The 9726-nt window shown below is 42.8% G+C and overlaps 1 protein-coding gene across 1 annotated transcript in view; it reads right to left on the bottom strand.

The window, feature by feature from the left end:
- Positions 1–2207: 2207 nt before the first annotated feature.
- Positions 2208–9726, bottom strand: part of LOC136678503 (protein PTHB1-like) — a 53814-nt gene continuing 46295 nt past the window's right edge. Inside the window, exons 16-20 of the mRNA XM_066656551.1 lie at positions 8583–8723; positions 4965–5060; positions 4599–4771; positions 3133–3285; positions 2208–2216 (exon numbers count right to left, since the gene is read on the bottom strand). Of these exons, the coding sequence (XP_066512648.1) occupies positions 2208–2216; positions 3133–3285; positions 4599–4771; positions 4965–5060; positions 8583–8723 (572 nt within the window). The remainder of the gene's footprint in view (positions 2217–3132; positions 3286–4598; positions 4772–4964; positions 5061–8582; positions 8724–9726) is intronic.

Raw genomic sequence — 9726 nt, 5'->3', positions numbered from 1 at the left:
CACAAGACCTTTCAACATACATCCACCACATCATCTCCCTTCATGAATAAAATATCAGAAGAGTGAGAGAGCGATGAGAAGGCGAAATCTTAGCCGTCCACAAGCATGCAGAACATCACCCGTGGCCCACAGCCTGCTAATGTATGGTGATGGAGTCTCATCAAAAATGCATGACTGACATGAACTTCAGGCTTATTTCAGAGTCAAGGAGAGCAGGGAGGAGAAGACAGAGACTGAGCATCTTTGTTCTGCACTTATGGTTTTTATGTGTAGGAAATATGACACTAAATCATGCATATGCTTGTTACATTCTTCAAAGTAAAGAATATGCACAGCTTAAGATAACTTCCAGCTGGGTTGGTATAAAACTTGTAAACCATGGCACAGTATACTTCATAATATTGGGAATTAAAGGTCAATACATGTTCCATGTATTTTATCTTTCCTCATTTAAATATGTTCCTGTCCAAGCACTTGGAGAAAATTACTATATCTACCTCCATAGAAAAGCATTAAAGGAGACATATTATACCTATTTTTAAACAAGTTTGAATATGTCTATGGGCTATACAAAACATGAAGTTCTTTGCACAAAATCACCAGTTTCAGTCCCTTTCAGAATGAGGTGTTTAAGGGGTCACTTTAATGCAAATAAGCTGTTGCTGGCCACGCCCCACCTATCCCATGTTTATGCAGGTGAGGGGTGGTGCCAGGGAGGTTTTATGCAAATTTCCATATTGTGACATCACAATAAGGGTGCCATCCAAATAACTTCCTGACACCAAAATCTTTCAACTGACTCACAGAAAACGGATGGATGTTTTTTTTTTTCACGCTTGAAGTGTTATAGCAGTTTAGGAACAGTACAGACCCAAGTGGGAATACAAAAGCATGCAAAAACGAAGAGTTTTGCATAATATGTCCCCTTTAAAATTAAATGACAGAAGCGGCTGCACATGAAATATAGGTAACAAACTTTACTGGCATGTGTTCACCAGAGGGGTATATATCTGCCAAGCACTGGACTGGGCTGCACCATGTTCTCTGAATGAATGGCGTCTATCCAATACATTTGGAACGGGTTGGAGGTGACACAGAACACATCCTTCGACATAAGTACTTCAGCTCCCCAATACTCCACTGGGTACTCCATCAGAAATGTTCTCAGATCTAATGAAAAGCCTTCACAGAAAAGCAGAAGCTGTTACAAACTCCCTGTTAATACTCTTATTATAGATGTAAACGACTTTTAGCCAACAGTATCTCTCTAGATGGTGTAAAAAATATGAAGCAGCACAAATAATGAGAACAATGGGATGGCAAACCCAGCGCTCTTCCTTTGAACACCAAAATCAGTGTTGATCAAAAGCATTGTATACATGAACTATGCCTTTAAGATGCTCAGCAGCATAAGTTTCATATTTTCCCACCTCACGGCAGCCTGGAGATGGGAAAGACGTGTGTCTTTGCGTGAGTGTGTGCATGAAAAGAGCTGAATTATTCATCCAGAGCACACATCAGTCTCCTGACCCATCAATACACCCCATTGCGTCTTTGCGTGTATACATTACAGCGTGTATAGGGTGTCGCCATTTCCCGCATACCATTCGCGGAAAGAGCACGGGAAGAGAGACAGGAAAAGAGCTGATGGAGCAAGGGACACACACACACACAAACACACAGAGTATATTTGAGTGAGGGACACTTTATATGTATCTACTGCATTAAACAAGACTCGTTGGCCAAGTTTCAATGTGGGCAAATGCAGCAATTAAAGCAGACTATTCATTTTATTCCTATTGACTTGACAGAAAATGGTATATGAGAAAAAAAATCAATGAAGAACTACTGCAGAGCAGCTCAGCATCTTCAACCCGTTGGACAGACTATATGCAGACAAATTCTCAAGCCTCTTTAATGCCTCTTTAATGCCACTTTGGGGCATTCGGATGTAACTAAGTCCTCTTTATTTAGGGGACTTCCATAAGCCAATTCAAAAGCAAATCTAGGTAGTATTTTTTACTGTAAATTTACAACTTCTAAACCATTGTGATGCTCCACTGAGCTGTAACAGGGAGATGAGCTAATCCTGGCTCAGCACTGCAGAAACTGCACTATGGAAAATCTAGAGGAGGGTAGGAAATCACCACTCCCTCCACTTTAATATCAGGACGGTGTTGTAAACATTATTTACACTCAAAGTGCACTTAGACAATCTGCAGAAAAAAAACACATGGGGAAAGCAATAACACAAAAACAACTAAATTAACATGAACTCTAACACACACAAAAGCTAAGAAATAAAAACGAGACCTGAGATTTACTTTGCTGTATCTATTTACTTTAAATTTATTATAGGGTCGTGTGCACCTACGTCCTGCTGTTGTCGGCTAGAGGGGTATAAAAGCTTGCAGGATTGGGTTACAGAGTGGCAGAGCTGTGTGAACTCCAAAACTAATCATTCATCAATCCCTGAGCTCATTCATGCTCATGTGGAATGCATCTTTCAGAGAAACTTAGTGGATGTTACTGCATTAAATAGGGACAAACACCCATTAACACCTTTCATTTGAGATGAAACGCTGGAAGAACAGGTGTCGACAAACGCAGGAAGGTGGAGTCAGGACTGGCTCAGCATGCAGCTCTTATCAGAGAATGACTCTCACTAAGCATTTATTACCTAATGCAAGTATAAAGCAAGTATTACCTAATGATGTCATTAGAAAGATGAAGAGATAAACAACACACAGACAAACACGCACTACACACACTCTCGGCTACACAGTTCAGTCATGGTCTTCTTAATGTTGGGGGAAGGTGGTTAAGAAGGGGTAGTGTCTATTATAAACAGCTCTTCCAGAGGACCATCACATTGCAATTACAGAAACTCTGTCACACACATACACACACACAAAGTGCTAACGCATGATAAAATGTGTACAAACACATTCAGTGTACAAACAATGCCATTAAAAACAGACAAATGGCATCAATAGCTGTACGCTGTTTTGTAATCTCTCTCTCTCTCTCTCTCTCTCTCTCTCTGTGTGTGTGGAATCACGGTGGAATCTTCTGCATCCATTCAGGTCATAAGACCTCTGTGATTGTGTGTGTGGATGTGTGTGCTCTGACCTGGCGGTAAGTGCCCTCCATCAGCGTGTCCAGGTTCTGGAGTGGGGCAGGAGTCTTGTCTTTAAAGCGGGTCAGTAGCCGCCTCTGGATGGCCCTGAACTGGACGGCTCGCTCTGACAGCAGGTCCTGATATTTCTGCGCATTCACTCGCAGCTGCAAACAATTCCAGACTGTTCACTCAACTTTAGGAAAGAACTAATATGTGTTTATAGATTATTCTGATAAACCCTAGCATGGAAGCAACTACATTAAAAATGTTGTAACGGTATCAGGACTCTACAGAGTCAATGCTTTAAATTTGTAAATCACATTTTGAAAGCTGGTATGATTTAAATACATTTAAATATTTAAGTATAATGATTATATGTGTAGTGTCGCAGTCACACAGCTCCAGGGGCCTGGAGGTTGTGGGTTCGATTCCCGCTCCAGGTGACTGTCTGTGAGGACTGTGGTGTGTTCTCTCTGTGTCTGTGAGGGTTTCCTCCAGGTGACTGTCTGTGAGGACTGTGGTGTGTTCTCCCTGTGTCTGTGACGGTTTCCTCCGGGTGACTGTCTGTGAGGAGTGTGGTGTGTTCTCCCTGTGTCTGCGTGGGTTTCCTCCGGGTGACTGTCTGTGAGGAGTGTGGTGTGTTCTCTCTGTGTCTGCGTGGGTTTCCTCCGGGTGACTGTCTGTGAGGAGTGTGGTGTGTTCTCTCTGTGTCTGCGTGGGTTTCCTTCGGGTGACTGTCTGTGAGGAGTGTGGTGTGTTCTCCCTGTGTCTGCGTGGGTTTCCGCCAGGTGACTGTCTGTGAGGAGTGTGGTGTGTTCTCTCTGTGTCTGCGTGGGTTTCCGCCGGGTGACTGTCTGTGAGGAGTGTGGTGTGTTCTCTCTGTGTCTGCGTGGGTTTCCCCCGGGTGACTGTCTGTGAGGAGTGTGGTGTGTTCTCTCTGTGTCTGTGAGGGTTTCCTTCGGGTGACTGTCTGTGAGGAGTGTGGTGTGTTCTCCCTGTGTCTGTGTGGGTTTCCTCCGGGTGACTGTCTGTGAGGAGTGTGGTGTGTTCTCCCTGTGTCTGCGTGGGTTTCCTCCAGGTGCTCCGGTTTCCTCCCACAGTCCAAAAACACACGTTGGTAGGTGGATTGGCGACTCAAATGTGTCCGTAGGTGTGAGTGTGTGAGTGAATTTGTGTGTGTATGTTGCCCTATGAAGGACTGTACATATATAGTGCTTGGCTTAATACATTGCAGCGGTCACTGCTATATACTGTTTTATTTTTAATATGCATACTTGCAAACAATTGCATGCAAATATTACATGTGGTTTTAAGAAATATTTAAGTATATAATTATTATAAAGATTATTCAAAGCCTGTAAAATGCTGTTGAGGCTAGACTTCTTGAAGCTATCAATGAATCTTTGCTAAAATATTAGCGTTCCCATGTGTTTCACCTCTAGCGTTTCTGTAGGTGAGAGTGAGGAAAACTGCTCACCTCGAAGTGGTGGTCCACAATCTCAAAGTACTCTGCCAGGGGGATAGGACCGGAGAAACTGTTGTGGAAATCTTTGACGCCGAGTTTGGCAAAGTGCCGGTCAAAACGCTGCACCAGTTCCTTGGCAACCAGCCAGATATCCTCAAAGCTCTCACTCTGGATCCTGTAACGCTCTGCAGGAGGCCGGACAAACACACACACACACACAAAGCAGTGCTATCATCCTCTCTACAACACCTGTAATTAGCTCCTGACAATGTAGAGTAGATCACAGAACACACTCTCCTGATGGATGTACGTGTGTACGTGTGTGTGTGTGTGTGTGTGTGTGTGTGTGTGTGTGTGTGTGTGTGTATAATCACTCACGGGACGTTTTGGAGGCCAGGACAGTGACTCTGGAGCCAGCTATAAACTGGAAGGCCAGGGCATTACCCTCCTTATCCTCAGCCTTAGTCACAAACTCTTTTACAGGAAAGAAAAAAATAATAATTAAAGAGAGAACAGAGGGGATACAAAATATTTTAATTTAACAAATATATTATCTTTACTTATTACTCATTACTGAATGACAGACGACATAAAAAATATACTACTAAGGATAGTAAGTCATTCCTTAGTGGACATTTCACCAAGTTCACAGCAAAACATAAGCTAGACACATATATTATGCTCAATTGCATTAGACTCTGGAGCAGTGGAACTAGGGCTGGACGATATGGCCAACATTTATATCACAATATATTTTTTAATTTTGGTTGATGCGATATAATTCCGATATCGATACGAATGAAAACAAGAACTGAACTGATGCCAGCAGCTCCCTGTAATGACCGTCAGTCAGTGATAGATGCTGTAAACAGTGTATATTGAAATATTGATAATGTGTATAAAAATCGTATCATTTTATATTGCGATATATATTGATATTGAATTATTGTCCAGCCCTAAGTGGAACTATGTTCTCTGGAGCGCTGGACCTTGTGTAATACTTCCTGGTTGAACTGCTGAGTGACCCAAAACTGAACAAAAATGTCTGAATGTCATCAGATCTTCAGAGAAAACTTTCAACAAATACTCTACAGCTTCCCAGAAATCTGAAGGCAAACACGGAGACAAAATACCTATTAATACCCTTCATTGCAGAAAGAAATGTCGGACGAGCATGTGCCCATAACCACTGGCCGTATAATTTAAGGGTTCAAGCAGAAAGAATGCGACAACTGATTACTCAGCTTAGAGGGGACAGTATAAATATAACATTCCTTGTTCTCTTTCTCAGACACAAAGTTAGAGAGCGGCAGGTAGACGGGCGTCTGTAGCGCTGGGTTCTCAGGACGTCCCGCTGTGTGGCAGGAGGATGTCAGACAGAGATAGAGACCCTTATCTCGCCACAGGACGCCAGCCAAGGTGAACCGAGCACAATGGTGGTGCTTCTTATCTTCCTGCCCCCTCCGATGCTCGGCCGCTGCTTTTATCTCAAAAAAAAAAAAAAAAGTCCACATGGCCTGAAGTCTGCCGGCCCACCACCCTCTACAAAACCCCCTTCAATACCCCCTCACCACAAAAACCGATAACCTGTCATAGGCAGCTGATAACGAGGGGAAGACGACAGCAATGGCCTCCTGTCAACAAGGACGCATGAAAGATGGGTTTACAGAGTGCTGAGGGAGAGTTTAGCACTGGGAAAATTTGCAGAATAGTCATGTTTGTTTGAACTTTTATTTTACACTGAATTTACATATTTGTGGATAAAAGTAAAGCTTTAAGTGCCTAGTCATTTCAGTCTTGTTCAGTTTAATAGATAAGACTTATGTCATTTTGTCACAATAAACAAAAGCAGTTCTATCTGTGATGACATCACAATGTAACATCATTTAAGGCATAATTGATCACATGACTTTCATTACTTAGCCTACCCTCTTGTTTCTAAACTCAATGAATGGACACTATGCCAATTCTATAATTACACACTGTAGTAAATGTTACTTTGTTAGTCCCTTCAATGTTCAGGACTCTGTGCTGCACTGAAACTGATTGTCAGTGAGCATTGTGCTGATAGGAGTGGATCAGACACAGCAGTGCTGCTAGCGTTTTTAAAGCCCACAGTGTCACTGCTGTGACACAATCAGATGAGTTGCTGTCTCCGACTTTACATCTACAAGGTGAACCAACAAGCTTGGTGTGTCTAATAGAGTGAACAGTGATTAAAAATCTCCAGGGTTTATAAATACATACTCAAAGTAGGTGTTTACTTTTAAAACACTAATATTAATATAAAGGGATTGATACAATACATTTAAATTTTATACACGTGACAGTGGTCATCATTTTCAAAGGAACCCAACTAGCTCACAAAATACTCACCATTTTAAAAACAACAGTCCTTATTCCTATTTACTGTAGAGTTTGTTTTCATTTATTTGGCATTTTTAACTTCAAAAACACCCTTACTATCCTAATTGTTTTAAAAAATGTGCTCAAGCTTTTACACAGTAATTCATAGACAGTCTAGTCTACAACAGCCACTGTCAATAAAAAACTCTGTGGGCATCTATTCAGCATTTCTAAACATTGTATATACAGTCAATAAACAACGCTCTTTAGCTTGTATATTGGGCGAGTGAGCACCGCTCCAGGCGGTGGCATTACGCCCTCTGTGTGTCAGTGTGGAGTTTCCGTGGAGGATGTGGCCCAGAAGGTTGTTTAGATTTCATGGCCACTTGGCTGTGACCGTGTGGATGTCAAAACTGAAGCCGTTTCCTCCCACAGAGCCGCTGCTCCAGCTCTGACGACAGACGCTACTTGCCTGCCACTGCAACACTAAACACACGCCTCAATCCTCCACTCTCCACACACATATCCAGCTTAAAGGAGTAGCAGGAACAATGTACCCTCATTCGAAATGTAGTCAACAAAAAAAGGTTTCACAACAAAATAAATGACAGACCTCAATGAACAACGCTCTATGCAATACATGAAATAAACATTTTAAAAAGGGAGTTCTAAATAGTTTTAACAGTTTTAACAGAGAAATTAACATTTTATATTAACAAGTCCACTGCTTCACAGCCCAGTGTTGGGATGGTTCATATTCCTCTAGCTAACTCTTGGCATTGGGCGTATTGATCTTAGACTCATGTGCAGCTTGTTTCTTTGGTGATTATACAGATTGTGTGGACAAGTGAATAAATGTGTCCACAACAATTGCGCCTCAAAGCATCAGCGAGTAGGTGGAAGGTTTTCTGGGTGTATGAGTAGCCCCTGCGACAAACCTGACGTAATTGTTAGAGAAGCGGGCTTAAGAGCTGTGGTGTGTTCTCCCTGTGTCTGCGTGGGTTTCCTCCGGGTGACTGTCTGTGAGGAGTGTGGTGTGTTCTCCCTGTGTCTGCGTGGGTTTCCTCCGGGTGACTGTCTGTGAGGAGTGTGGTGTGTTCTCTCTGTGTCTGCGTGGGTTTCCTCTGGGTGACTGTCTGTGAGGAGTGTGGTGTGTTCTCCCTGTGTCTGCGTGGGTTTCCTCTGGGTGACTGTCTGTGAGGAGTGTGGTGTGATCTCTGTGTCTGCATGGGTTTCCTCCGGGTGACTGTCTGTGAGGAGTGTGGTGTGTTCTCCCTGTGTCTGCGTGGGTTTCCTCCGGGTGAGGAAAGAGCTGAAACTTGCCCGTTCAATCACTTCGACTAATAGGACAAATTGGGGGCAGAGGAGTTAAGGAGCAATGTTTCTCCTCCATCAGCATCCATGGCAGATTTGCCCTTGAGCAAGGCACAGAACGCAACAGCTCCTCAGACACTGGGGATGGCTGCCCAATGCTCTGGGGATGTCTGTGTTCACTGCTGCTAGTGCACGAATGTTTGTACGTGTGTGTTTACTTTCACTTTTACTTTCATGTGTGTTGGGTAATGACAGTAAAGTTCACGTTCACCTTATGTGAGTTACTAAGGTAGTGAGGTGAGTGAGGTTGTGATTGTTGGGAAGCAGTGCTGGTACCTGGGAAGATCTCATTGAGGTTGACCGGAGGTTTGTTGGTGTCCACAGTGATCTTGTACTTGCCGTTTTTGGAGGCTGAGGTAGGGCAGCACACCAGATGCAGAGGCAGCACAAACTTGCACTGAGCCACTCGTGGAACTCCTGGCAAAGAGAACAAAAAAAAGCTGATGAAGTGAAGTGTTAAAATGTTTATTTTATTCTGCCTTCACTGAAAATGTAAATGTTTGCTTTTAGTTCTGCTCTGGAGTCACAAAAGCTGACTCAAAGCACACAGAGTTTTCTGAAATGAACTCAAATAAACTTTCTGCCCGTGTATCATTAAAAAAAAAAAAATTGACATCACTAATTTGTGCCTAATTATTATTATTTATTTTTAAATAATCCCCAAATAATTTACTCAATTATTAGTCACCTCCAATTCCACCCTTTTACTGACTCGTCCATAATCACACAGGGCATAAAAGGAGGGTGGAAGTGAACATGTGCTTCCTCTGAGACCCAAGGCTAGCCACCCACTTGATGCAACAACACTGAACAGTCCAGTGCACTGGAGGAGAACGCAAACTGCCCAGATCTGTCACATCAACCGACACAGCTGCTACCATTGTGGGCAGTGATGAGGGAAAGAGAAGACCATCATACAAACACAAACAGTGAGCCAAATATGTTCTCTCAGACTCTCTCAGATTCAAAATCATATAAATGAACTGTGCTCTCAGTGTTGTATTGCATTAGCCTTGAAATTCCAGTGTAAATTTGAAGAATTTAAACATATCTAATCTGACTGACTACATTATTATCACATTTGGGACGAGGAAAAAATAGAACAAAGTTGATTTTTTTTTTCTGAACTCCTGTGATGCATGTAGCACAAAACATCTCCACACACTGACGCAAGTGGAAGGAAGAAATGAGAGCTCAGAAGATGAAAGCATCACCTTCAACCCTCAAACATCCCTCAAATGTAAAGCTTTCCATCCGCTCCGACAGAGCTGTACTTCCTCTCCTCTCTCGCAGACCTACCCGGACTCATCAAATAGCACGTTATAGAAAAAGACAACAAACATCCCACATCTCCGCCCTTCAATAACGGCTCAGCCTCTGACCAATTAGAGGTTGCTGAGAGACCTCCAGCCCAGATTAC

Source organism: Hoplias malabaricus, chromosome Y (assembly GCF_029633855.1).
Source record: "Hoplias malabaricus isolate fHopMal1 chromosome Y, fHopMal1.hap1, whole genome shotgun sequence".
NCBI classification, from domain to species: Eukaryota; Metazoa; Chordata; class Actinopteri; order Characiformes; family Erythrinidae; genus Hoplias; species Hoplias malabaricus.
Note: the sequence above shows the minus strand (reverse complement) of the source record. Positions and strands in the feature narration are given on the sequence as shown.